The sequence below is a fragment of the Pyrus communis genome, chromosome 13 (assembly GCF_041283825.1).
Source record: "Pyrus communis isolate YQ-2024b chromosome 13, ASM4128382v1, whole genome shotgun sequence".
In the NCBI taxonomy this organism is placed as follows: Eukaryota; Viridiplantae; Streptophyta; class Magnoliopsida; order Rosales; family Rosaceae; genus Pyrus; species Pyrus communis.
The window spans coordinates 29,385,001-29,411,717 of NC_142577.1; the positions used below are offsets into that span (position 1 = coordinate 29,385,001).

The following is a 26,717-nucleotide window of genomic DNA, read 5'->3' on the forward strand; positions in this document are numbered from 1 at the left end:
TCTGAATGTGCAACTGTTGTCATGCAGTGCCAGTGAATATTAACAAAAATGCCCCAGCAACACTCGCATTAATTTATATAATCCGTGATTAGCCGGCCTCATGATTGATGGCAAAGTGCTAGTGATTAATTAATCAATAAAACCTGAAACCTTTGGCCAAAGCAAAAGAAACCAAATATATTACAGCCAAAAACGAAATAGACGTCAACAGGTCAATCTCTTTGTGCTGTGTAACTCTGTCTCGTCTCTTTGACCCAGTGCAGTGTATGTATTGAGTCATTCATTTCAACACGTCTTTGATAATATAGTTTTAGAATCCGTGTCGTATTCGTATTCGTATTCATCAGATAATATCAGAGCAAGTGATACAAACCAGCCAGATGCAAATGCTACTGGGTAAAGATTAGAGCAAAAATTCAATGACAATCATGCAATAAGAAGTATAATCTACAATGGTGGTGTAGAATATGGCAGACGTCTGTTAGGCCAGTTCATTATGCTCTTTCTGCACCCGAGTTCGAGTCTCTCACCCGACGAATTATAGTAGTTTAGAATAACGCAGTTTCAAAAACAATGCAATCTTGATTCATAAGCAACAAAAACGGTTGGACGTTAATTCCAAAAGATACAAAGGAGGAAGGAAAGGCCTAATTTGGTACTGGTTCTGAAAAAAATGACTATAAAAAAAAGCTGAGAGCCACCTTTTTTTCAGCTTTTGTTTTTTTTTTTTTTTACAATTTTGAGTAAAAAAAAACTAAAAACATAAAAATATAAAATTCAGTTTTGAAAAACCAGTTTTTTTCACATCCGTTTTTCATAAAAATTTATCAAACACTATAATACTATTTTTTTATTTCAAAAGTACTTTAACAAAAAAGACTGCTTTATTTCACAAACAATTTTTTTTCCAATCACATCAATACCAAATTAGTCCGGACACTTACGAAAAGACTGAAGCCGGTGACGCCGGAGAGGGAGATGGCGATAGCGGTGCTGGAGAGAGCGAGCTCGCCCAGGTGGCCGACCATCATCATCGAAATGACCTGCAACAGGTACTGAGATAAAACCACGGCAACCATGGGACCCGCTATGCATCCCAACGTTTTCACTTCTTCGAAGAAAGAACTCCACGTCAGAATACTAGTGTTACTTCTTCTTTCTTCTCCGTATTTCGGTAACAGCAAGCTCTCTTCCATGGCGGAGTCTGCAGCGGAAGCGTGGAGCTGGATCGTCGGGGGCCGCGTGCCTCACTAGCCGATGAGGGAGAAAGTTATGAGATTTCACGTTGGAGGTTTGGATATTGGAACGTAGAAGACGGAGGGAGAAAGTTATGAGATTTCACGGAAATTGACCAAAAGTTCACATTTTTATACGACTCTGCGTATATACAGCCAATATGACAGCAGGAAAAAACAGAGCGGTTTTGTGAATCCTTAATTTATTTGCTAGGCCACAAAGGAGGCAAAGATTAGGGCTTAGATACAACAAAAAAAAAAATAGAAGAAGATATTACACACAAAAACAAACTTGATTTAAGTCTTTATTTTACGTAATATATTATAAATAGTCCAGTTTATTAAATTTAGTCTATCTTTTGAATTTAGGATCATTTTATTATTAATAATTATCTCTATAGTGATAAGTTTTAGGGTTGGTTTGAGATTATGGTGCTTTAAAAAAAACAGTTTATTAAAAATCTAGAACATCAAATGTGTTTGGTAAAACAAAAAAAAATTGTGGTTTTTAAAAACTGTTGTCAGTAACACTAGAAAAACATTAAAAAAAAAACAGAAACATGGTCTACCATGCTTAAAAAAAAAAAAAAAAAAATTCAAAGCAATCGGTGCCCATTTAATGAAATTTTGAAATGACAAGTATACCCCCAAACACTCAAACACAATTTTTTTTGGTAAAAACACTTTTAGGTAAAAAAAGTTTACTAAGTGCGGCTTTATTTTATAAGAGTTCATTCTCACAGCATAAGCAATTTTTTTTTAAGAAGCACATTAAAAATTAAATTTCTTTCTAATTATCCCTTTAATTATTATTTCTTATTTATTTTTCTTTTTGTTATTTCTTGCTCTAAACCCCATTCATATCTTGCTTACAAATATAATATAGATTCAAATATCTGTTACTTATATGTTTTGCAAATGAATTTATGTTAGAATATTAGTTTTTTATTAGAAGATATTAAGCTGATTTTTTGAAATTAGAAGATGCATGAAGTTAGAAAATTTTAATTTATCTCTAATATTTAAAAAAAAAATGAAATGAGCATAAAAGAAATAAAAGTGGAGAAAATGTTAACTTTTGTTCTAATAAAAGACTGATAACGTCGGATTGGTTCATTTTTCTCCAGTGGCGGATTCAGGATTTTAAATTCGGGGGTCCCAATAATAAGGGTCAAAAATCATATGCAAAACAATATTACAAATTATAAAATCATAATTCAAGTGTCCATTACGAGGTTTCATAAGTTACTAGGGAGTACCTAAGTTATTGATTATCTATATGGACCACTAACTATAAAACACCGGTCAAATAAAACTCTTCCCGAACTCCCATTATCTTTCTAACAAAACACACCATTTTTCTCTTTTACTAGTTTCCAAACATCCACCTTCTCTCTCACTAAGAACATAACTGCCATACCTCCACCAACCGCCTCCTTCCCCATTCTCCCGAAGCCATAGCAACTCCACCCCCAAATTTCACCAACCCATGACAGATCATATCCATCTTACTAACCTTATGTAGGAAATTTCGCCCATAAGAAAAATTACCAAGGTGGTTGAAATAATTTGGGAAATTTTAGGCTTATGTACTACCCCGCCAGACGACAGAGAAAGGTTGGAGGAGAAGTGGGTGGCACCGATGGATGAGACCATGGCAGAGCAAGGATGAGAGAGGCTGGAAGGGTCCCTATTTCCTTTCTTCTCTGTGCGCGGTCATCTTCTCCGAGAAGAAGACAGCCACAACAACCTGCACATACCTCATGCTCGAGTATGAGGGGTCCCCGGAAAATTTCTAGTAGCGATTTAGGATCGCCGACGGGTCTTGGGACCTCCCAGGTCCCTATGTGGATCCGTTCTTGTTTTTCTCGAGATGTTATGAACGTTGACTTGCTTTTTAGGTTTGGTGTGTTTATGGCAGACTTGCAGTGGTGGGGGTGGGGGGTTGGTGGTTGGGGGTAGTAGGGGCGATGGAAGTAGGGACGAAGTGGTCCGACGACCACTCTAAGTTCGGAAAATATACAAATGTCTTATGAAGACCATTTGAATGTTTAATACGGATATTTTTTGTGCCTACTATATATTTAATGTAACACATGTTTGGCATATCTCGACAAATTGAGTTAATATCGATAAATTCTTTATGTATCACACATCTTGCTTTTTTAAGTTTGGCATATCTACAAATCATGTTTTTACCAAACTTGAAAAAACAGCAATTTTAAAAATGCTGCTTTTGTGGGCGAATCGTCATTCACCGATAAAAATGACAGATTATGACAGATAAATTAATAAGTGACTATGAAAGTTTTGGAAGTTGTTCTATCGTATTATACCTCATATTTTATGTATTGTTTGATATTTTCTCTATTTTTTATTATTTCTGGATGGATTCTCAAGAAACAAATACAATAGGATTCAAGTGGCAAAGTTGATAATTTTTGTGAAAGAACTCCTCTAATTCCAAACCATCAAGAATTTGATGGTGAAGCAAATATCATCTCAGCAAACAATTATTGAGGTGGGGATGTTATTGAAGAAGCAAAATTGCAACCATGGCCGGCAGGGCCTGTGAATATTGCAGTAAGCTTGTTGCAGTACAGCTTACAAGTCACATCAGTCATGTTTGTCGGCCAATATCTTGGACAGCTGGCTCTTTCCAATGCTTCCATGGCCACTTCCTTTGCTAAGAGCAACTCAACCGTGGTGGATTGCTTGGGGGACAGGCCAGAGAAAACGGCTCGAGGCCCTGTGGATTCGCTCTAGCGTGAAGGAGCTCAAGTAGAGGTGGAGGCCCAAGTTTCGGACCTGTGAAGAATTGTCAGCCCGAGAATTCGAGTGGATGTGACGACAGGGCTAACGTCAACCCGACGTCAGACCCTTTTTTTATTTTTTTTCTGTCAGGCCTGGGCACCCCACTCGCGTGGGTGCATTGCCCAACATAATTTCAGAAAAAGCAGCCAACTTTTCAGATTGAAATGTTACCGTTAGGAAGCCACGTGGCTTCCCACGGTCCGTTCGATGTCAACGGCTCTTTAACTTGAACCGTTCGATCTCAACGGTAAAAAAAATAAATGAAATCTTATTTAATATCAACCATTCGATCTGAGATCAACGGTTGATATTAATATGTTTTATAAATAAATAAATAAAAGAAAAAATAGTTTTAAAATTAAGAAAAGTTATCGTTGTGACACGTGACACAGTCTGGAATGTTGGAATTCAAATTTTTTTATATCCAACGGCGGATATTAATTAGTTGAATAAAAATTTAAAAAAAATTGTAAAAAATCCAAAAAAAAATCTGAATTTTTTTTTAAAAAAAAAATTGTTTTTACTTTTCTATAAAACCTTCTAATTATCATCTACCTTATACCACAATTTCATATTTTCTCAACTACTTTCAATCACATTCCTATCTTTCTCTCAAAGTTTCAATCCAATTTTTTTCAACAAAATGACTACTGATGCAGGTGGCGCAACGAGAACGATTAAAAATCTTATCCGAAATTACAAATAAAATTATTTTGTATTATTTAATAATTTTTCCGATAATGACATGTGGTGCAATGAGAACGATTAAAAATCTCATCCGAAATTACAATTAAAATTATTTTCCGATAATGTCACTGGATTCGTAGTATTTGGTCAGTTGGGTTTCTCTTCTACGGATCTAGCTTCTTTGCCATTCCAGTTTTCATACACTCTCATCTCTTCCTATTTGTGCGATCACGGTTAAGTTGCGTCAACATTTTATATCATTATTATTTTTTATCTTATTATCTTGATAAAAAAAATCAATATAAAATGTTGACAAAGCTTAACCGTGACCGTACAAAATATGAGAGGATAGAAGTGTATGAGAACTAGGAGGGCAGAGAAGCCGGGTCCCTCTTCCACACCACTAGTTCATACTTTGTCCTGCTTTTTGCCTAATTGGTTGTGGGATACTTAGGAAACTCTAATTAGACCATGACCAGGTCTCAAACCTATCATGCATTGTCATTTTGTTTTTAACTTTCTCTTATTGCTACACCGTCTTCATGTAAGCCATTATGTTTTGGATGATAATACACAAGAAGTTTCTTTCAATGCTTTTATTTTTAAGAGCCCGTTTAGAAATATTTCTAAAAGAAAAACACTTATGCTGATAATTTTCAAGTGTTTATTTAGAAAGCATGACAAAATACTTGATGCAAATATAAGTGATTAATGGTACTTTTAAAACATACGAGCATTTCAAATTTTTATGTCAAACATGATCAGAAGTTTTTTTAATTATCTGAAATCGACATTAACTATTCCAAACAATTCCAAACAAACTCTAAATATTGTTCACTAACATTATCAGTTGTGGTAGGAATGAAACTGATGAAGTAATTCTTATTCTAATTAAATTTTCTCGCATCTTTAAAATTTGATAATTTTCATTCAATTTCAATAAAAAATATCACACATGTCTCACAGTTGGGAATTGGAAGTGCATAAGAAACCCTATTTGGGCAAGCCTATGGAGCCAAACAGTACCACATGCTTGGAGTCCACATGCAAAGAGCAATGCAAACATTATTAGCAGTAAGCATTCCCTTAGCTCTCATCTGGTTTTACACAAGCACCATTCTCATGGCTCCTGGCCAAAACCACGAGATATCCGCCGAAGCAGGAACCTTGAACCGGTGGATAATTCCGAGCCTGTTCGCCTTCAGCCTCCTCCAATGCCTCAACAGATATTTTACAGACGCAAAACAATGTGTTTCCAATGATGATCAGCTCTGGAGTCACAGCTTTTCTTCACATGAGTGTTTGTTGGACCCTGTGTTTTAAATTTGGACTAGGAAACAATGGTGCGGCGTTGGCAATTAGCATTTCGAATTGGGTTAACTTCTTGTTGTTGGCAAGTTACGCGCAGTTATCATCCCTCTGTCAAACTTGCCATTCCATCAGCCTCTTCTTCTCCAAGTGACTTGTTCTCTTCTTTGAGGATACATATGCAGCAGAACTGTTGGATCATGTTTTTTATTTCGAATTGCAGCTTCGAATATTCGTGCTTCGAAATGGTTGTTCTATTATCCGTCTTCTGCCGAACCCAAAGCCAGAAACATCTGTGTTATCAATAAGGCACTACAATTGTCAAATGCAACCGAATAATAACAGAAACAGGAAACAGAAAGTAGAAAACTTGATACATGTTGGATGGTTTATATGATATCAGTTGCCCTTGGCAGTCTTGAAATTATGACTTCGCGGCCTAAAAATAAATTAAATAATTGGCTTTACTGAAAGCACTTTTAAATAGAACTAATTCCAAACGAGCTTAAAATAATTATGAAAAATAAATAAATCTGTTTGTACATTGTTGTCATACAATGAAATCGGCAAATATGCACTATCAGCAGCAAACTCCAATTAAACCGCCATGAGAATGCTAAGCGACTCTGAAAAGTAGGGTTTTTTTATAAACTCTTACACCTCATATTTTTTATATAATATTTTATAATATTAAGACGAGAATTGAGATTGAACTGTAAAAAGTAACAGATGGCCCATAAAGAGTTCTTAGCATTTCTCAACTAGCATTACTTTATATAATCAGCGATCGGGCCCATGATTGGTGTGCCAAAGTCCTAATCAAATACAACCTTAAACCTTTGGGCAAAACCAAAGGCAATTAAAAAAATTAATAAAGCACATACCTAAAACGCCCAAAATCTGTGGGCCTAGACTTTAAATAAAAAAAAGAAAGACGTTGGCGTTTGAAAATTTAGAAATGACGCTTAGATCAGTTGAGGCGTCCGTTTAGACCGTCTTGGCATCAGCCTATCTCGCGCAGACTCACCTAGACATCTAAATAGGTTGAGACTCACTAAAACATAAAATAGATAACCTTCATTTTGTATTTTTTTTAATAAATTGTAAGAGACTTGTTAAATACTTAAATAAACACACATTATATGTCTGTTCCCATGTTATCATTATGTTTCAACACTTCATAATATATGTCATTCTGTTTTATAATTTGTGATGTAATTATATATATTTTAAATATAAACAGACATTTATTTACACAAAATATAACATATTTACTTAAATCTGCCAGGCGCCCACCTAGCCACCTAGGTGCTAGGTTTCAGCCCGCCGCCCGATTAGCGCCTAGCGTTTTTTAGAACCTTGATCAGCCATTGAAGTTTAAATTTGTGTGTATAGGGGCTTTGGATGGGAATCGTTTGTGGACTTCTTGTTCAACTAACAGCACTTGTGGTGGTAAACTTACGCACTGATTGGAATAAAGGGGTAAGTTCAGGACACTTCGTTTCACCATGCTAATACATTTTGTCCGTGTTTAATACAGATCTCCATTTCAGGCAGCGAAGGCTGCCAATTGTGTTCGGAATACCACGTCAGCCATCGACAGTGCGACATAGGTAATTTTATGAGGCAGATCAAAACAACTATTTTCTTCTGTTTTCGATAGAAATGTATTGTCATGAAAAGAAAAAAAAAAAACAATTAGAAAACCAGTTAGAAAGGAAAGAACTTCATTTGTGAACTTGTAATGACACTCAGCAAAATCCAGTGGCGAGCAAAACTCCCCACAAGTTTTTCTTGTTTCGTGGATCCTAAATTTGAAATAATTGCATTCTACTTTCCTATTTAACATCCAAAGAACACAATATTTGTGTTTGTACCATACTTCACCGACAGTTCTATAATATAGAATTGCACTACAAATCTGAATTACTAAACTCTTGAGTTTCGATTACAAGACAATTATACGAGACAGAACATGCAATAACATTAGTGTATATGGTACAATCTGTTTCAAAAAATTGGGGCTGTTTAAAACTTAGCATAGTTATGTCAACTGAAATGCTCGCCGGACCCAAATTTCTCGTAGCAACGTGGAGATCATGAAGCCAATTCAACTTTACTACTGCACACGGACAGATGGTACAGGTGAGACGGGTGGTTCTTCTCCCTTGATGTTTTCTCCAGCTGCACAATCGGGAGAAGGAAGGGGCTGCTTTGTTTCAGTTAAGTGATCAGGTGAATGTGGGGGCTGCTGCCCCGCGTTCTCACCGTTCTCGGGATGAAAATTAATGGGGAACTTTGTGACCCTCGGCTTGTCCGCTAAAATGTTTCTCTGAACCCTATCAACCAACACCTTAGAGGGAGGTTCCTCCCTCAGCTGCTCATCATCATAATCATTGTTCACATAGTACCCCACCCTAACAAACTCCTGCCCCAGATAAGAACATGTCAATAGCAGTACCGTGACACCGATGATATCTTCCTCGCGTATTTTTGATGGATCTGGAGGGTCTGCCTGCCATGAGACCAAGACATGCACACGCACACACATAAACAGAAAGGATTCAGTTTCACATCGATTTTGGATCCCGAAACAAACTCAAATACTCGGAACAAGGAATCGAGGTAATTACCTGAAAGACGAAACGGTAGTTGCCAACATTGACAGGACCAACAAGCACACTCTCCAACATTTGGTCATAAGTTTCATCTTCAGCAGATCCCACATATATCAGCTTCCATTCCAAGTCTGTAATAAATTGGATAGTATCACATGCCAAAATCATTGACGTTGCAAATAAAATTAGGGTCATTAATCAGTAAAAATTAATGATCCTAATCACTAATCTAAGGGTTAGATTTTCAATCAGTCCTTTAATTTTAAAAAACCCGATCTTTGAAATCTCTAGTTGGGCAAATTATGTTAAGAACCCTAGCTAAATCTCAAGCAAAACAAAACCCAATAAAATTTCCCATAAATTCAGCTAATGCATTAAAAAAATTAACTTGAAGAATCATGGGTTCGATAAAATTACCGTCTTTGAGGGGAGTCAAGCACTCGTACGAGATTTCAAACTGAAAAGGGCTGAGGAATGCGGCCGGATTGTCCAGAACGGCGACGTTTGTAAGGTTGACGGCACTCATATTCTCGGAGCGAATCAAGACTCCGTTGCTTCCTTGAATGCACCAATCCTAGCCGTCGATTGGATATCCTAAATCCAAAATTAAATGACCCTAGAACGGATTTTGGGCGATGGAGATGAGCCCGGGGGCTGGCGGCGGAAGGAGGAGAAGGGAAAGAAGGAGGAGGCGGCGGAGATTGTGAGATGTGAAGAATTGGGAATTGGGATTCGCATTTTCCAGTAAACATACTTTAGTACGGGACTTTGGCGGGAAAATTGGTACAGGACTTTGGCGGGAGTTTTCAACTTTGTTAGGATTTTTGCCGATTGGGAATTTGCCGATGTGGGGTCATTGTTCGGGCCTCAGTTTACCCGGCCCGTTAGTTTTTAAACCTGACAACGAGCCCAAATCCACCAGTGGGTCAAGGCTTCTTGCTAATTGTGGGGCCCATACTCGACTCGTGGACCGGCTCAAATATGAGGAGAAAATTTTTGTGAGGATTGTGAATATCTTCTAATCACGTTTGTTCATTGTATATCGTGTTATCAATTTTCATCAAGTATTGTTTTTATTCAATTTTAAATAAAAAATTAAAATGATTTCTGACAATATAATGTACAATAAACGGATGTTATTGGAGTATCATTGGGATCCTCATTCGAATTATAGCTCCTTCTAAATTAAATTTAATTTACCTTCTTCTGAATATTGTCCCTCCGTCCTTAGATTTGTCAACTATTATGTCAAATAGAGGTTTAATTTTGTGTAATATAATATTTTAAGCTCATTATATCTTTGTTAAGTTTCAACTTCTCGTCATTTTTTCTTACAACTCAAATTATCAAAATTTCGAGTATCGGTCAATTATTTTTGCAAATATATACTATGCCTTAATAGTTATGTGCATAGCACGTCAGGAAATTAAACTGTGATAAAATTGAACATGAGAATATAAGTGTTTTTAAAATAACTGAAATAACTTTAGAGAACATGTTTTGGAGTTCTAAAAGCACTTAAAGTGATTCCTGGAAGAAACTTCAGCTTTTCGATGATTTATTTGAATTTTTACTAAAGATTGATTCAAAATTATTTTCATGAAAAACTATTTCAATTATTTTACAAGCATGTCCAAACGAACTCAGAATATTTATTGACATAAAATGCTCTAATAGTTGGTTATGTGCATTGCACATCAGGAAATTAAGCTGTGACAAAATTGATCATGTGGATATAAGCACAACCTAAAAAACTTTGAGGGCTCAAAATAAATTTGAATGTTCACTGGACAAAAGTAGACGCAATGTCCAAAGTTTAAGGAGCATTTCTAAAATTTGGTCTCTTCACTTTTATTCATGTATGATCTTGAATTAAAAATTGTGAAATTATTACTAAATTGCATTACGATTGTAATTACATGAAATTTCGAACTTGTGACATGTTTTAATATCTAGACTAAGAACTAGTCTGTTAACTTTTACAGTTCAAATTACGTTATTTCGACTTTTCTATTTTAATTTAATATTCACTTTTACTTTCAATATTATTTTTCAAACACGAGAAAACAATTGTGCGAAGGCAAATCTAAAAACATGTTTTGACTTCTTGTTTGTTACCTGGTTTATTGGAAATGCGGAATCACCGTACGACGGGAGGGCACACAGAGCTCATAAGATTAATAAAATTAAGAAATAAAAAAAAAAATTAAAAAAAAAAAGGTCAAAAAAAAAAAAATGAAAAGTGAAACATTAGGGAGTGTTTGGCAACGATCCCCGGCTTTAACCTCCACCACCCATACTTGCGGAGAATTGCCGAAAGGGTCAAAAATAAAAATTGAAAAAAAAATTGATATTCCAATTTTGGGGCTGAGTAGCTGTACATATAGCATCGGCACCTCGACTCAACAAACCCTAGTCTTTTATTCCACACTCTCTCTCTGCTTTCTCCATCTGAAGCCCCAACAAAATGGCCTCGCGAAGGCTTTTATCCTCTCTCGCTCGGTCCTCCGTCCGCCGGGCGCCGTCCAAATCTTCGATCTCAACGCCGAACCCGAGGGTCGCATCCCCATCTCCGTCTTCCCGATCCGCTTCTCCCTGCGGCTATCTCCTTAACCGCGTCGCTCAGTACGCGACCGCCGCCGCGGCCGAGCCCCAGACGGTTTCAGCGTCTCCGAAGAGCAAAGATTCCGGGAAGGGAAAAATCACCGACGAATTCACCGGGAAAGGCTCGATCGGGCAGGTGTGCCAGGTGATCGGAGCCGTCGTCGATGTGAGGTTCGAGGAGGGGCTTCCCCCGATCTTGACCGCGCTTGAGGTGCTGGACAACTCGATCCGGTTGGTGCTCGAGGTGGCTCAGCACTTGGGTGAGAGCATGGTCAGGACCATTGCTATGGATGGGACTGAGGGGCTTGTGAGAGGACAGCGCGTGCTCAACACCGGTTCTCCGATCACTGTAATCTATATATTCTTGTTATCCGGTCTATTCTTACTGATTTGATGAGAAATGTTAGGGTTTTAGTGTTCGAGGGCAAAATGTTGACTTTGGTGATTGTATTGATAGAAATGAGATGGGTTTTGATTGATTTGTGAATTGGCGTTGGGGTTTTTAGATCTGGGTGTTACTACTGTTGGTTGATTTATGGTACGCATTTTTGTAGTGTAATTGTCGTTGATTGATTTACACTTGGGGATTCTGCTGTTTAAAGCTTTGATCTTTACTCAGGTACCTTTCAGGGTTCAAAACTTCAAGTAGGGCATTCAATGTTGGCCGTTAGAATTACACGCGTCCTCAATAACTAGATTTTCTTCAGATTTTATGTGGACAAATTGTGATCTTTTCGTCGGAGTTTTCCTATTTATCCATTTTAGTTTTTATCATTTAGCATTCTGTTTTGGTGTTTTAATGTGCTTATTGTTTTGGTGTTGATTATAGTGTTTACATTTTCCTTGGATTCTGACTTGGATTTTGGTTTTTATTTGCTATTTTAAGGTTCCTGTTGGAAGGGCTACCCTTGGTCGTATCATGAACGTCATTGGAGAGCCCATTGACCATAGAGGCGATATCAGTAAGAAATTTGTAAAACTTGAAATAAATAATCACTTGATGGTGTTGTGGATATTCTGCTGCAATATGTTAATGCTTTGCACTCAAGCTTTCTGACAATTGCTGTATGAACGCTCCAACAGGCACCGATCACTTTCTGCCCATTCACAGAGAAGCTCCAGCCTTTGTTGAGCAAGCAACTGAGCAGCAGATCCTTGTTACTGGAATCAAGGTATTAGCACGAACCTTTATTGTCATATCTAATGTAATAGAATTCGATCCTCTTATTGCTTTTCTTCTCCACTGCCTTTGGATTCTATGTGGTGCTGTGTATGTTTAGTATACTTATGTTATCTGCTTTGTATACAGGTCGTCGACCTTCTTGCTCCCTACCAAAGAGGAGGAAAGATTGGGTTGTTCGGTGGTGCTGGTGTTGGAAAAACTGTGCTTATTATGGAACTTATCAACAACGTTGCTAAGGCTCACGGTTGGTTTTTTTAAAAGAGCTGCATGTTAACGAACTTGTTTGGTTGTTTTTCCCGTTGGTTTACATATACTTGTTTCTTGGGTCAGGTGGTTTCTCTGTGTTTGCTGGTGTCGGAGAACGTACTCGCGAGGGTAATGACTTGTACAGGGAAATGATTGAGAGTGGTGTCATTAAGCTAGGTGAAAAGCAGGTAGCGACTGTGCATTCGCATGCCACCCCATTTGTATGCATTTGTTAGTGTTACTGTTTTCTGGAGGTTGTTCCTTATTTGCCATTTTCCTTATTTGTTTTATGTCAGGCTGACAGCAAATGTGCTCTAGTGTATGGCCAAATGAATGAGCCCCCTGGTGCTCGTGCTCGTGTTGGTTTGACTGGGCTCACTGTGGCTGAACACTTCCGTGATGCTGAAGGGCAAGATGTGCTTCTATTTATTGACAACATTTTCCGATTTACCCAAGTAAGCATTCTTGTTGGGGAACTGTTGAAGATTATATGTCATCAGAGATCAGAGTTGCATATTGTTAATGATCTATTTTTTCTCTGATCCATCCTGCAGGCAAACTCAGAGGTGTCTGCTTTGCTTGGTCGTATCCCATCTGCTGTCGGATACCAACCTACTTTAGCTACTGATCTTGGAGGTCTTCAGGAGCGTATCACAACTACCAAGAAGGGTTCCATCACTTCTGTCCAAGCTATTTATGTGCCTGCTGATGACTTGACAGATCCTGCTCCTGCCACTACCTTTGCTCACTTGGATGCCACAACTGTGCTGTCACGACAGGTCTGTTGCGTCTATATGGACTAATAGTAAAGCAATCTTGTGATGCCATCTTTTACTAACTTTGGTGACGTTTTGAATTGAACAGATCTCTGAGCTTGGTATCTACCCTGCTGTGGATCCTCTTGATTCAACATCTCGTATGCTCTCCCCTCATATTTTGGGTGAGGAACACTACAACACTGCTCGTGGTGTCCAGAAGGTTCTTCAGAACTACAAGAATTTGCAAGATATTATTGCTATTTTGGGGATGGATGAGCTTAGTGAAGATGATAAGTTGACTGTTGCCCGTGCTCGTAAGATCCAACGGTTCTTGAGCCAGCCGTTCCATGTTGCAGAAGTTTTCACTGGTGCCCCTGGAAAATACGTGGAGTTGAAAGAAAGCATTACCTCCTTCCAGGTATCCCCTTTTCTACCTTCCCTCTCTCCAGTTGGCTTGTCTCCATATTATCATCTCAATTACCGCAAATATATCTGATTCCGAATGTGTGCTAGTTCCTGTCCAATTTTTTTAAACAATGAATTTTACGTGCAATGTATGAGTATTAACATGAGAATTAACCTGAAAGAGTAGGTAAGCTTAATGAAATTCACTATGATAGGAGACGGTTGTTTATTGAAATAATTTTTTATCTTGATAATCCTTTTTTCATGACTAGGAAAAAGTGATATATTCTTACTTCTTTTGGCTATCCATTCGTGATCAATTCGAAGTGGGGAATTTGCTTACACGAATGCTTCTATTTTCAATTTAGTTCTTCCTATGTCTTCTCACAAGTAATACCAACGCTTAAAAACGGTGGTTTTAGATTAATGATACAAGGACTTGTGAGGCCAAACTTCATATATTTGTACTTTGTAATTTTGTATTGACAGGGAGTGTTGGACGGAAAGTACGATGACCTTCCAGAACAGTCGTTCTACATGGTTGGAGGTATTGAGGAGGTCATTGCTAAGGCAGAGAAGATTTCCAAGGAGTCTGCTGCTTAATCATCTTTTTCTGTTGTTTTATCTTGATAACTGCAAAAACCCGAAATAATTTAGATGCCGCTGGCACTGCCAAGCAAACAGGATTTTCATTTTTGAGGCAAAACTGTATGAGCATTTCCCGTTTCAGATTTAAGCATATTGTAGCAGGGTGTGAGAGAGAAATGGTGCCAATGGGCCTATCCCCTTCTTTTTTTTCTTGTTCAATAAGGGGAAGGAAAAGAAAGAGGACGACGCGTGTATATTGTTTTTTTTTAATTTTTTGTTCCTTGTCAAATTTAAAACGTTTGAATTTCGATGCAACTATGATTGTTAAGTTATAAACCCCCGTCTTTCGTGTTAGTTACTTGAAAGTCGAATTTGCTCGTCTTCGTAATGTTATGTCTCTGCGCTCGTCCTTGTTTCGTTTGTGGAATGCTTTCAAACGAAAGATATTTGTGCGCTTAAGCGCAGCTCAAAGACAATGGTTTCGTCTTCACTAACTCGATGAATTTAAGGATATGTGAAAATCATTTCCCTTTTCGACTCAGAATTTTAAAAAATAAAAGAAGTAATTAGCAATTCACTCATCTAGTGGTTGCGATCACCTGCTCGATCAGTTATCCTCCTTAAGTCCAGGATATAACAAAATCATGCCACGTGGACTTAGGACTATCCAATTACCAGTCTAACCTCCTCAAACCCTTCCTCGAGCCTTCGAGACGGTTGACTCTTGATTCCTCACCAGCTTTGGCGCCGGCATTGTACGGACCCGGCCACACAATAAAATCCTTGAAGACCCGAATCCCACAGCCATGTCACTTGCAATCTTCCAACCCGCATCGGTGCCCCTCCGCTCCCATGCACACCTTAGCTCCCCCCTCCCTCCGATGTCTATCCTACGCCGCCTCAACCCCCACCACCTAAAACTACGGTGGCGACCGCCACCGCTTCGCCAGCGTTGCCGCCGCCGTACGCCAAGACACCGCGCTCTGGACCCCGGCCCCTCTCTCCGAGATAGAACCGGCCGCAGAGTCGCTCTTCCACGTCCGCGTCGACCTGTCCGACGCCCCCGACCTCGCCTCGTCCCACACGCGAGCCGGCCAGTACCTCCAGCTTCGCGTCCCGGACGAGTCAAAGCCCTCGTTTCTGGCCATCGCGTCGCCTCCATCGTTGGCGGACGTAAAAGGCGTGTTTGAGTTTTTGGTGAAAAGCGTGGCAGGGTCCACGGCGGAGCTTCTGTGCAGGCTCAAGAGAGGGGACGTGGTGGAGCTCAGCCAGGTTATGGGGAAAGGCTTCGACATTGATCGGATCGAACCGCCGGAGAATTACCCTACGGTTCTCATATTCGCCACAGGATCTGGAATCAGGTTAGCAAAAACAAAAAAACAAAAAAAAATCGAATTTATTTGATTTCAGATGCATTGGACTTGAATTCTTCGAGTTTTTAAAAGCAATTTGACATGACACAGCTCTTGAATATGTGCAGTCCAATCCGGTCTCTGATCGAATCGGGGTTTAGCGCCGATAAGAGATCCGCCGTGAAGCTATTTTATGGCGCTAGAAACCTTGACAGAATGGCGTATCAGGTACTTATAAACCATTGAATTCTGTTTATTTATTTATTTATTTTAATTTCCCCAATTCAATTTACGACTGTGATTACCTGTAATGTCTTACAGGATAGATTTAAGGACTGGGAATCTTCAGGTGTTGAGATTGTGCCGGTATTATCACAACCCCATGGCGGTTGGACGGGACAAAGTGGTTATGTGCAGGTACACCTTCACCCCATGCGCTCTAAGTTTCATTCAAAGTGGTTCCACTTCTAAGAGCGGAATTAACGCTTTCTGTGGTTATACATTTTCAGGCTGCTTTTTCCAGAGCCAAGCAAATTTATAATCCTCCCTCCACAGCTGCTGTGTTATGCGGGCAGAAGCAAATGACTGAGGTATCCTTACTGTTCTCGTTCACATTTCTTAGTTTGCTTTTGTTGCACTTGTTATCGTTATATTTCAAGTATGAGTGTACTTGTTTATTTGACTATCGGGTTCATATGAGATCATGTGGCTACATGGTAACGAAAACTTATATTCAGCTGAATGTCGTTGTACAAGTTTGGTTATGGCCGGACTGGCTGAATCCCTTGTGTCTTTTTGCATGTTCAAAGTCGAACATGGGCTTGAAGATAGATAATGTTCTGTGAATATATAACTTTGAAGTCGGACAAGAACCTATTCTTGAGTCTTGATCTGCGCCAGACAAGGTGCTACCATTGTCTTGTTTACTAGTTTAACACACAGTTTAGGTGTAAATAATTTGTTGCAACACCACCTAATGTAGTCTTTCCCCCCGAGGCAAATTTTGTTTGGCCTCTAGGGTTCCTCTTCAATAAGAATTTTGCTCTAGGGTTCTAACTTCTAAGTGTAAGTAGTAAGGATATTTGAAAATGCTGCACGCTTTAATGATCTTGGACCAAGCCATTTTACTTAAGGAAGCAAGGCTGTTTACGAACGTACATGACACCTGTTTTTGTGTGAAAAAGGTGACTTATTCATACTTGCATGATGCGTGTAAACAAAGAAAAAAAGATGAGCTTGTCCTCAATCTAACCATATATCATCTGCTTAGAAGAATCTGTTGATTATGAAACCAATCTTGGCCTTAGTTTCTGTAGGATTGTTAATCTTCACTACGTCCATGCGAAGCGAGTCCATTCATGTTAAACTTATCAAGTTCTCTTGGCATCTGCTAATTTTCTTGTCTATTGTTTCTTTACCCAATAAAGGTTTATCTTCCGGGCCGTAATAGAGTCACTGTTTATGATATTAAATGGCCTGGTTGCCATGTGTTCAATGATCCACCTACCTGGATTGGGATATCTCTAATGGTTGATGTCCTTGGTGTATGTAAAGTTGCGTGACAACGAGTAGGGTTAGGTTGTTTGGGGTTCTTTTCCCCCTTTGTTACCCAAAACGGCCTGCCTTTATCTGAGTTAGGTATACTGCATCCATCACCTACTGAATTTTCGTACCTTGGTCGATTACACGTAAAGAGAAATGTTGGATAAAAAGACTAACCCCGGCGAGTGAGGGGTCTCGTGTTTCACATAAATGCCGCGTCATTGATTTGTGATGTCTGTCCGTGTTTGAAGTATTGAATGCTAACGATCCTATTTCCATGCGGAGGTAACATTTTGAAATGCCTTTCTTTGCAGGAGGTTACCTCAATTCTTGTAGCAGACGGTGTATCAACTGAAAACATACTGAAGAATTTCTAACCAATCTATCAAAGTAATATTGTTGTATCGTTATTGAGTGACACTACCGATTTGTTCCCCACGGCTGAGGATAAATTATCCCAGCTTGGAAAAAGGAAAATAAAAACAATTTTGGGAGATTCCGACTTGTAAGCATCTATGTTATTTTTTGTCATGTTAAATTTGGTTTGAGATCAGATCAGTCACGCTGGCATCCAGAAAATCATGCACCAAAACCTAATTCGTAAACGGAACAAGTTAAGCAAGGGAAAGGCAACTGAATTTATGGAGCAAGTATAAGTACAGATGCAGGCAACCGAGAATGCAGTAGTTCAGAGGTGGGAAGTTCCCTGGGAAAGTAAATAAAGTCCAATCCAGTGAAAGCAATAACCGCAAATTAAAGGGACGTCTACTAACTGTTATTATCGGTTGCATTTGCACTAGCATCTTCTATGTGCTTTCCGTTGGGCTCACCCGAAACCCGAGGATGGTTATCTTTTTCCTCTTTTGAGTGGTGGTGACGATGCTTGTGGTGATGATGGCTATGGTGACCACTTCTCTTGTGCTTCAACTGTTTATCAGCCTCGTCGCGGTTGTCATCTGATGACTTTCCCAGAGATCTGCTCCTTCTGCCGCGTTTGTGGGAATCAGGATCTGATGATCTTGAATCAACACTATGCGATCGTGATCGCCTATGACGTTTGTGGTGTCTTGCGTGCCTTTTCCTTCTAACCTCACCATCCTCATAACTTGACTCAGGGGAAACAGATCTCAAATGCCTCTGGCGTTTGTGGTGCTTAGCATGACCCCTTCGGATTCTTCTCTCGTCCTCATCACTATAAGAACCAGATGATTCTGAGTCTGACCTGGGGTGGCGTTTGTGGTGCCTCGAATGACTTCTCTTCACTGTATCACTATCATCGTCACTGGAAGAATCCGGACCAGAATCTGATCTAGAATCATGATGCCTGTGCTTTTTGTGGCTTCTCTTCTTCCTCTTCCTATCTCCTTCGTAATCACTCTCATACCCATCACTGCTATCATCATTCGAGCCTGAGGAATGTTTCTTTGGCTTTCGCTTGGATTTCTTCTCCTTCCTCATTTCACTGTCACTTGCATCGGAGTGAGTTCGCTTCTTGTGCTTCTTGTGAGTTCTTTTACTTGACCTTCTTCTCCCATCACTTCTGTCAGTGTCGCTATCGCTATCAGACTCTGACGCAGATCTTCTCTTATGCTTTGAAGATTTCAGCTTCTTCTCTTTGGCTTCGGCATCAGCTTTTGCCTTAGCAGCAGCTTCTAGTTTCTGCTCCCATTTCAGCGGGGCTTCTTTCTTCTCCAAAGCTCTTTTCTTTTTCTCCTCAACCAGCTGCATGAACCTCCTGGTGTCCATTTAGATATAAAAACCAGGACAATATCTGCATGTTGGTACGACGATGACCGGAAGTGCATCTCAAAGAAGAGAAACAAAAATGTTAGTTCCTTGACATTTTTATCTTAGCATCGCATATACAGAAGACAAATACTAAATGCACATCAATCAGTTATGTAAGATCATCCTACGAGTTTACAAAAAAGAACCCTAATCATAATGTTCTCTTTCCCTACAAAGTTCCAGGTATCACAAGTCGGTCATATCTGCCCTCTTCCATTCACACATCTTACGATCCATTGTTTTTAAGCCTAGTAAACCAAACATTCCAAATCAGTCCTACACCAAGTATCTGACAATCGTTCCCCGACTAAGAAGTTAAAACAACAAAAGTTTACAAACAAAACAAAAGAATGCAAATCCATTCGGCCAAGAATAATACCCGCAACATGAAGTATGAAAATTCTCACATCAATAAAGAAACGGAACAAAAATCTGGAAATTCAATTCAGATTTCTTACCTTATATGGAGCAAACAACAGCTCTACAGACCAAAAGTCCAGCCTCAAGAGCTCAAAGCTACAACTCTCCTTCCAAACAAGCCTGCAAGTGCAAGGTAATGCTTTATTGTCAGATATCAAAAAACCCAAATAAAATTTTCAATTCTTTGCATCACAATGAATTGAAATATTTACGAGCACGCAATTTACTTTCTATAACTAAAGTTATCTTCATTTTCTCAGTAACCAAACAAAAACTCCGAATGAACATACATATAATAAATCCCCTAATCATCAATTAATTAGAAAGTCAGTTTAAGCACATAATATCAAACCTAGAGACCCGCTGAACATTCAAAGACAGAAAATTTAGGATCAAACCCCCAAATTTTACGATAAATAACAGTTCAAAGCAGTCAATGAAACAAAGGAAAACCCTAAATTGACAATAATTGAACGAGTTAACAGGATTAGCAGCAGTTACGTACCTGTAAGAAGCGAGAGAGAGAGAGAGAGAGAGAGAGGGAGGGAGAGGAAGATCGAACAGATCGAATTGGTCGACTCAGAAGAGAAAGAGAGAGAGAGAGAGAGAGAGAGAGAGAGCTCTAGGGCTTGACTTTTGGCCTTGCAGAAACGTCTAAGCGTTGGGGGCTGTCAGTTGGTGGGTGTATAAATAGATCGAGAGGGACGTACACGGAGCACGGCACAGGGCACACCCACTCTAATTACTCGGGTGAAAGGACTATAATACCCCCTCTTTCTTACTGTGGAAAACTCCCCAATTTTCTTTCTAGAGAAAGTCTGTTCCTATATTTTTCAGCAAATAAAATGAAATTTAATTTTAATATCTAAATTGCTGAAATAAAAGGAACGTAATTTATTAAATATTTATTTTGGTAACAATTTTTAGGAATATTTTTAAAATGTACTCTAATATTAGTATAACTCTTTATTTTAGTTATCGAGATTTAAAATCAAATGGAAGTGATTCTGAGTTTGTCACTATCAATTATTTTGGTAATTCTGTAGAAATTCTGTTAAATAATCAAAATAATTGATGATTGACAAACTCATAAACCACTTCGATTTTAAATCTTAAAGATTAAAGTTAAGAGTTATGCTAATTTTAAATATTATTATGAGTAAAACGCTGAAATTTTATTTTAAATATATTCCAACGAGAAAATAAGGAAATTTCTATTTTTCTCGTTTGCTTTGTGAGGAAGGAAAAGAAAAACCATTCCGCATTAAAGCAGACCGACTTGGTCAATTTCACTCGTTAAAACTCTCTCAACTCTCTCTCTTCTTCGTCTTCAATTTTTTCTTTGAATTCATCGATTCGATTCCAAAACCCCAAAAGATGGCGTCTTCCGCCTCTGGCACCGCTACTAACGTCATGCTCGCCATCTTCGAGAAGAAGACGACCCAAATCGACCTCTACCGCCCTCTCCGCAACTACATAGCCTTCAATTACTCCGAGCGCGAAGCCCAGAACCTAGAAGACGACCTCCAAACCGTCAAACAGCTCCGCTCCGACGTCGAGCGCCAACCCGACCCGTCGCTCACCACCCGCCGCGACCTCCTTCAAAATTACTTCAAAGCCCTCTGCCTCGTCGAGACCCGCTTCCCCATCTCGCCGGACAAGGATCACATCAACACCGTCACTTTCGTCTGGCACGACGCCTTCAAGAACAAGCAGAAGGCTTCCCAGCAGAACATCCACCTGGAAAAGGCTGCCGTTTTGTTCAATTTGGGCGCCGTGTACAGTCAGATTGGACTCTCCTACGATCGCGCTACCGTCGACGGTCGCCGGCAGGCGTCGCACGCGTTCATTGCGGCGGCTGGGGCGTTCGCGTTTCTGCGGGACAACGCGGCGACCAAGGCGTCGATTGGGAGCTCGACGACGGTGGATTTGTCGGTGGAGTGCGCTGGGATGCTGGAGAGGCTGATGCTGGCGCAGGCCCAAGAGTGCGTCTTTGAGAATACTATTGCCAAAGGGAGCACGCCAGGTGTTTGTGCCAAGATCTCGAGGCAGGTGAGTGTTGTATTTTGCTTGTTTGATTGATTACATATTGGGTGTTAATAGTGTAGCTAGAACTTCATATTGCTTGATTGATTAAATTGAAGCTGTGGGTGTGTTTGAGTGAAGTGACCCTGCTATGAAAATGTTAATTGTTTTCATTTATTTTATAAGTTGTGGTAGCAGAGAGGAAATGGATCATATGGCTGTGGGGAAGCTGATTGCTTTCGGTATTCTGTTCGCAAGTCGGGGATTTTGCCTGACTTTCAACAAATACCATATAAACTATATTGCACCAAAGACTAAATTAATACTCACGGAATTGCACATTTAGTTGCCTCTGGACTACTGTGTTTTTTGGGTTTCCCTTGAATCCTAAATGGTAGAGAAATAATGATTCCATACCAGTTTTGGTGACTCACTTGGTTTTGTTGTGAATTGATTTGAGACGGATGTGGTTACAGGTTGGGCTGTATTACGAGGAAGCTTTAGCGACATGTAATGCTCCGCCCTTGTACCAGCATTTTGACAGGGCCTGGATATCACACATGCAGTTAAAGGCAGCTCTCTTTTATGCAGAAGCTTGCTATAGGTTTGGTATAGAGCTCCATGAGAAAGAAGAGATTGCAGAAGAAATTGCACGGTTAAAGAGTGGGATTAGTGCTTTGTCTGAGGCTAAGAAAAACACAAAGGGGGCTGCTGCACAGATTCTGGACGCAATTAGTAAGTTAGATGTCCATTTGAACCGTAACCTGGAGAGGGCTGTAAAGGAGAATGATAGAGTTTATCTCATGAGGGTTCCTTCCCCTGATTCCTTACCACCTCTTCCAGCATTTTCCATGGTGAAGCCTTTGGCAATGAGTGAGGTCCTGGATGCGAGCAAGGAGAAGATGTTTGCTAGTCTTGTTCCAGACAGTAGTGCAAAAGCTCTTTCCAGGTACACTGAAATGGTTGATGACATTATCAGAACACAAGCAGAAAAGCTACAACAAGCCAGTGAACTGACCAGAGTAAGGCTCAAGGAAATGGACCTTCCGGAGTCTATTCTTGCATTGGAAGGGAATTTTACTCTTCCTACAGATCTTAAAGAAGACGTGGAGGCAGTCCAGATATGTGGAGGCCCTGCTGGTTTGGAAGCTGAGTTACAGCAGCTTAAGGATTTGAAAAGGGTAAACCAGGAAATGCTGGTACAGATTGAGGAACTCTTGCAGAAAGAGGCCAGAGAAGATGCTCAGTTTAGAAGCCAATTTGGAACCCGGTGGACGAGGCCGCAGTCAAGTACTTTGACAAAGAGCTTACAGGATAGGCTAAATAGGTTTGCAGGGAACTTGAAGCAAGCTGCAGATAGTGATGCTCGGATTGAGCGCTCGGTCAGAGAACATTCAGCTCTCATGTCAATCCTTGATCGTCGTCCGGTAATTCTCTTGGAATTCTTCTTGTTCATGTTTCTCAAGTGCCTTCTTATACTTCTTAATTCATTTATTTCATTTTGACTTTTGTATTATTGTTCATTTTAATAAAATTTATATTGCATATGGAACTTTTGTCCATTCAATAGGCGGAAGTGTCCTTGTTTTTCATTTGTCCTCGTTTCTTAACCGATGTTATTAATACATCCCAATTTACCAACAATTGATCTCGTCGATTTATTCTTCTCTTCTCTCATTATAATATGTTTAGTTTTTCATATGGACATGCTCCTTATTAGTTTTTCATAGTGACATGCTCCTGATTCTCTTCCTCCTCTCCCACTCTCTGAAAGTTCATAAATTAATCAGGCTTAGTATATTTGAGTTATTTATCTCATGTGTGTCGGTGTCAAACCTTTCTAAATGGTTTTATGTTCTTTCTTCTCGCAGATTGAATCTGCCCTCCCAACTCTGGCTAGGCCAATAATGTCTTTGGATGCCAATGAAGATGCTATTTTGGGGGCCCTGAAGCAGAGCTTGGTAACTTTTTTACCCCCCTTTTTGCATCATCTGTATAAGGGTTACATGAATAACTCATATGGTTATTCCTGTTGCATTGTACTGGAGAAAGGATCAAACTTCTTTTCTAAACTTCTAACATGAGTGGTTTGGTCATTGCTAGTTTTTTTACTTTTACATTTTTAACCGTCTATGCTCAATGCAGAGGCAACTGGAAACCCTTGGTGCCCAACGAGCTGGTCTTGAAGACATGCTTAAAGAGATGAAAAGAAAGGTGTGTTGATTATTTGATTGTTGGATGCAACTTTTTGAGAATATTTTTTTGTTCAAGCAACACTTCATGATGAGCTTTGTCAATTGTTAATGATGCCTTCGTTTTTGAGTTTAGTGCTTTGTGTGCTTATTATTTTTATGTGGCCTCAGGATGATATACTACCTAAGTTGATGACATCAACTGGCTCCTATGAGGATCTTTTCAGGAAGGAGATATCTAAGTATGATCTTATAAGTGAAGACATTGCCCATAATATTGAGGCACAAGAACAATTATTGCAGCAAATCCAGGTCTGTTTCCTTTTTATTGTTGTTGGACTTTCTTTATGCATATTTCTTCATTTTTTCCCCACATCTATTTTGAGTGTGCAATTGGTAATGTCGTACATTGAGCAGTACCTATCATTTTAATATGCAACTAGATTGACTGGACGATATTCTTATCATATAAAAACCTTTGGTTTTGTACATTTTTGCGCTACTTATTTTTAACTTACCAAAGACCAAGTCAGTATATTGTGGTTTAAGATATAACTGAATAGACAACATTCTGATGGAATCAACACCTTTGGTTTTGCACATTTTTGTTCTACTTATTGGTAACTTTCAAAGACCAAATTGGATATATTGTGGGTAGAGCCGTAGGGATAAGGTTAAATAATATGCGGTGTGGCATACTCTGTGGCTTAATTCTCTTTATCATCTTGGAAGAGGTCTGATGAGAAAATATATGCTATACTGGTACTCCCTATTATTCTTTTTTGTTAAAAGAAATGAAATGCCTTTGTCAAATCAAGTCAGTTGCCACTTGCCATATTATCATTTGCTTACCAAGGAGCTGTCTGTCATTTCATGTTTTGTAGATTCATCTGTAGTATTTGCTATGGGTTTTGAAAATTCCTTTCCTTGTATAATATTCCTAAATAAATGGAAATGGATTTAAGCTCTCAAATATCTCATGATCAAAATGTGTGTTTGTCATCTGCAGGCCCAAAATGATGAGTTTGCTGCAATCTTCAATCTAGAAGATTATAAAGGTAGGTCTTTTATGCTTTAAATGGTTTGTATGCTTTAAGGTAACACCTATTGATGCATTATTTAGTCGTAGATGTTCATTGGTTGTATTATTCTACCCTTGATGACCTTGTTAAATGCTTGGGCCTGTGGGTTGGGTGAGGGTGCACGTCTACCTTTTGGAGTTCACTTATATCTCAATCTGGAAAAAATTGTTTCCTTTACCATGGGAAGAGAGACGGTGTAATCTAAAATGTCCAGAATGAGATTTCAATCATGTTATTGACCCCGTAACTGATTATCATGTTAACTAGTAAATGAATATATGGCAATTTAGAAACGTTGTCCCCTGATCACTTCGTTGGATAAAAGACAGATTTATGCCTGCAAACAATCTGGAATATTGCTTATTCTGACCCATGTGTAACGTGGGTGTTTTACATGCTTATTCAATATTGTTTCTCAAGTTTTTATTTGCTCTTACCTGTTCTGCTGGTCATGATGATATCTCACAATCTATTACTTCAAGCGCCTTTTTTCTCTGTTGGCTGTTTTCATTGTCATATATTGAATATGTTTGTAGGGAAGTCCTCCGATTATCTTACGACATAGAATCTATTTCCTTGCTTCTGTCATGCTGTCTGTTTGCATATCATAATTAAAGTGGAGTGTATTCTTATCTTTTTCCTGTTTGTTTCCTTCTCATTTTGTTCCAGCATCTCGTGAGAAATGTTACAAGCAGATTCAAGCTGCCATAGCAAAGTTCCGCGAAATTAAGGAGAACATAAATGAGGGCTTAAAGTTCTATGTTACTCTTCAGGTAATTTTGAATAATGTGCACTTTACTTTATAGCTATTTGAGATCACTATTTTCTTTATTATGGTTGGATCTCTTCCGGTGTCTGCTGTGACAGCATGCTATCAATCTTCACCTAGTTGTGTTTGAAACTTATTTCCATGACTTCGTGTTCCGGTGGTTGATTGCTTTGTCCGTCTTCAACAGGATGCAATAACGAATGTAAAGCAGCAGTGCAATGACTTTGTGATGACTAGAAACATTCAGTGCAAGGAAATGATTGAAGATGTCCACAAAAAAATGGCAGGCCTCAGTTTCCAGGATACGAAAACCACAGGTGCGTACGACAACAACTATCGTTCTGTGGGACAACCTGGTTCACAACAGCCAACAGATCCTCGTCCTCAAACCCCACCATACTACCATCCTCCTGAGCAGCCAGCAATGGCTGGATATACTCACCCTCCCCACTATAGCTCAACGCAGCAGATGCCATCTCCTTACCATGTGCCACCACAACCTATTAGTCCATACGCGCCTCCTCAAGCTGGTAGTCCATACCCACCTCCTCAAGCTGGTAGTCCATACCCACCTCCACAGACCCAGCAACAGCCACCTGCAAACCATGACTATGGTCAACCTGCTTATCCAGGGTGGCGTGGCCCATACTACAATGCCCATGCACAACAACCTGGATCGCACCCTCGACCTCCTTACACCATTCCAGGTCAATACCGCCCTCCTCAACAGGGTGGCTACTATAAGCAACAATAGCGTAGACCTGGGTACTATTCGCTGTATGATCTTATTGTTTACAAAGTGTTGTGATTTTTGTCGTTTGGATGAATTCCCGGTAGAATGAAGATGTAGTGTTTGAGATTGTATAGTCTATATCTCTGGAATATTTCGGGGTGACTGGTTGTTTTACTTGACGCCTTAGGTGAAGGGCACATCTCGTTCAGACTTTGTTTTTTCAGTGTATATCTTGAGCATATTTTGATAAATGTAGACGTACAGAAAATAACGAATTCGCGTATTTGAAGTATTTATGGACCAGATTTTGTCATGTTGTCTTGTAATAAGTTCAATTTTATGGGGCTCGGATTGAAGAGTCCGACGGC

At 39.4% G+C, this 26,717-nt stretch overlaps 6 protein-coding genes and 1 pseudogene across 9 annotated transcripts in view; 4 read left to right on the forward strand and 3 right to left on the reverse strand.

The window, feature by feature from the left end:
• The window catches only part of LOC137737425 (protein DETOXIFICATION 12), a 9,173-nt gene extending 7,668 nt beyond the window's left edge, over nt 1-1,505 (reverse strand). Inside the window, exon 1 of one of the 3 annotated variants that reach the window (XM_068476888.2) lies at nt 945-1,505. In XM_068476888.2, coding sequence (XP_068332989.1) covers nt 945-1,196 — 252 coding nt within the window. In that variant the 5' untranslated portion in view covers nt 1,197-1,505. Of the gene's footprint in view, nt 692-944 lie in introns of those variants that run through there. The other 2 variants (XM_068476887.2, XM_068476889.2) reach the window with 2 other exon arrangements.
• A 1,503-nt stretch (nt 1,506-3,008) lies between these two features.
• On the forward strand, nt 3,009-6,515 carry LOC137736374 (protein DETOXIFICATION 16-like; annotated as a pseudogene).
• A 1,430-nt stretch (nt 6,516-7,945) lies between these two features.
• On the reverse strand, nt 7,946-9,403 carry LOC137735917 (putative histone chaperone ASF1A). The gene is made up of 3 exons (XM_068475270.2): nt 9,080-9,403; nt 8,678-8,793; nt 7,946-8,559 (listed from the first exon to the last, which is right to left on the reverse strand). The coding sequence occupies exons 1-3, from the start codon at nt 9,186-9,188 to the stop codon at nt 8,164-8,166; spliced, it is 621 nt and encodes a 206-aa protein (XP_068331371.2). The 5' UTR covers nt 9,189-9,403; the 3' UTR covers nt 7,946-8,163.
• Nucleotides 9,404-10,921: 1,518 nt separating this feature from the next.
• On the forward strand, nt 10,922-14,782 carry LOC137736697 (ATP synthase subunit beta, mitochondrial). Its single transcript, XM_068475928.2, has 9 exons — nt 10,922-11,615; nt 12,153-12,228; nt 12,350-12,438; nt 12,576-12,693; nt 12,780-12,883; nt 12,992-13,150; nt 13,250-13,474; nt 13,560-13,871; nt 14,348-14,782. The coding sequence occupies exons 1-9, from the start codon at nt 11,130-11,132 to the stop codon at nt 14,459-14,461; spliced, it is 1,683 nt and encodes a 560-aa protein (XP_068332029.1). The 5' UTR covers nt 10,922-11,129; the 3' UTR covers nt 14,462-14,782.
• A 358-nt stretch (nt 14,783-15,140) lies between these two features.
• LOC137737913 (fruit protein pKIWI502) lies at nt 15,141-17,836 on the forward strand. Its single transcript, XM_068477496.2, is given in 6 exon segments — nt 15,141-15,369; nt 15,371-15,807; nt 15,927-16,026; nt 16,120-16,215; nt 16,308-16,388; nt 17,655-17,836. Coding segments are annotated over 6 exon segments (894 nt in total). The 5' UTR covers nt 15,141-15,252; the 3' UTR covers nt 17,718-17,836.
• A 118-nt stretch (nt 17,837-17,954) lies between these two features.
• On the reverse strand, nt 17,955-20,283 carry LOC137737912 (uncharacterized). Of its 2 annotated transcripts, none has more exons than XM_068477495.2 (3): nt 20,054-20,283; nt 19,587-19,668; nt 17,955-19,111 (listed from the first exon to the last, which is right to left on the reverse strand). In XM_068477495.2, exon 3 carries the CDS (start codon nt 19,084-19,086, stop codon nt 18,109-18,111), a length of 978 nt encoding a protein of 325 aa, XP_068333596.2. In that variant the 5' UTR covers nt 19,087-19,111; nt 19,587-19,668; nt 20,054-20,283; the 3' UTR covers nt 17,955-18,108. The 2 variants fall into 2 exon arrangements, with proteins under 2 accessions (XP_068333596.2, XP_068333595.2); XM_068477494.2 differs by having other exon boundaries at nt 17,955-19,145; nt 20,054-20,211.
• A 499-nt stretch (nt 20,284-20,782) lies between these two features.
• Nucleotides 20,783-26,662, forward strand: LOC137736839 (vacuolar-sorting protein BRO1). Its single transcript, XM_068476124.2, has 8 exons — nt 20,783-21,600; nt 22,050-23,000; nt 23,445-23,534; nt 23,719-23,787; nt 23,937-24,077; nt 24,775-24,823; nt 25,517-25,620; nt 25,804-26,662. The coding sequence occupies exons 1-8, from the start codon at nt 20,926-20,928 to the stop codon at nt 26,368-26,370; spliced, it is 2,646 nt and encodes an 881-aa protein (XP_068332225.1). The 5' UTR covers nt 20,783-20,925; the 3' UTR covers nt 26,371-26,662.
• The last annotated feature ends 55 nt before the right edge of the window (nt 26,663-26,717 follow it).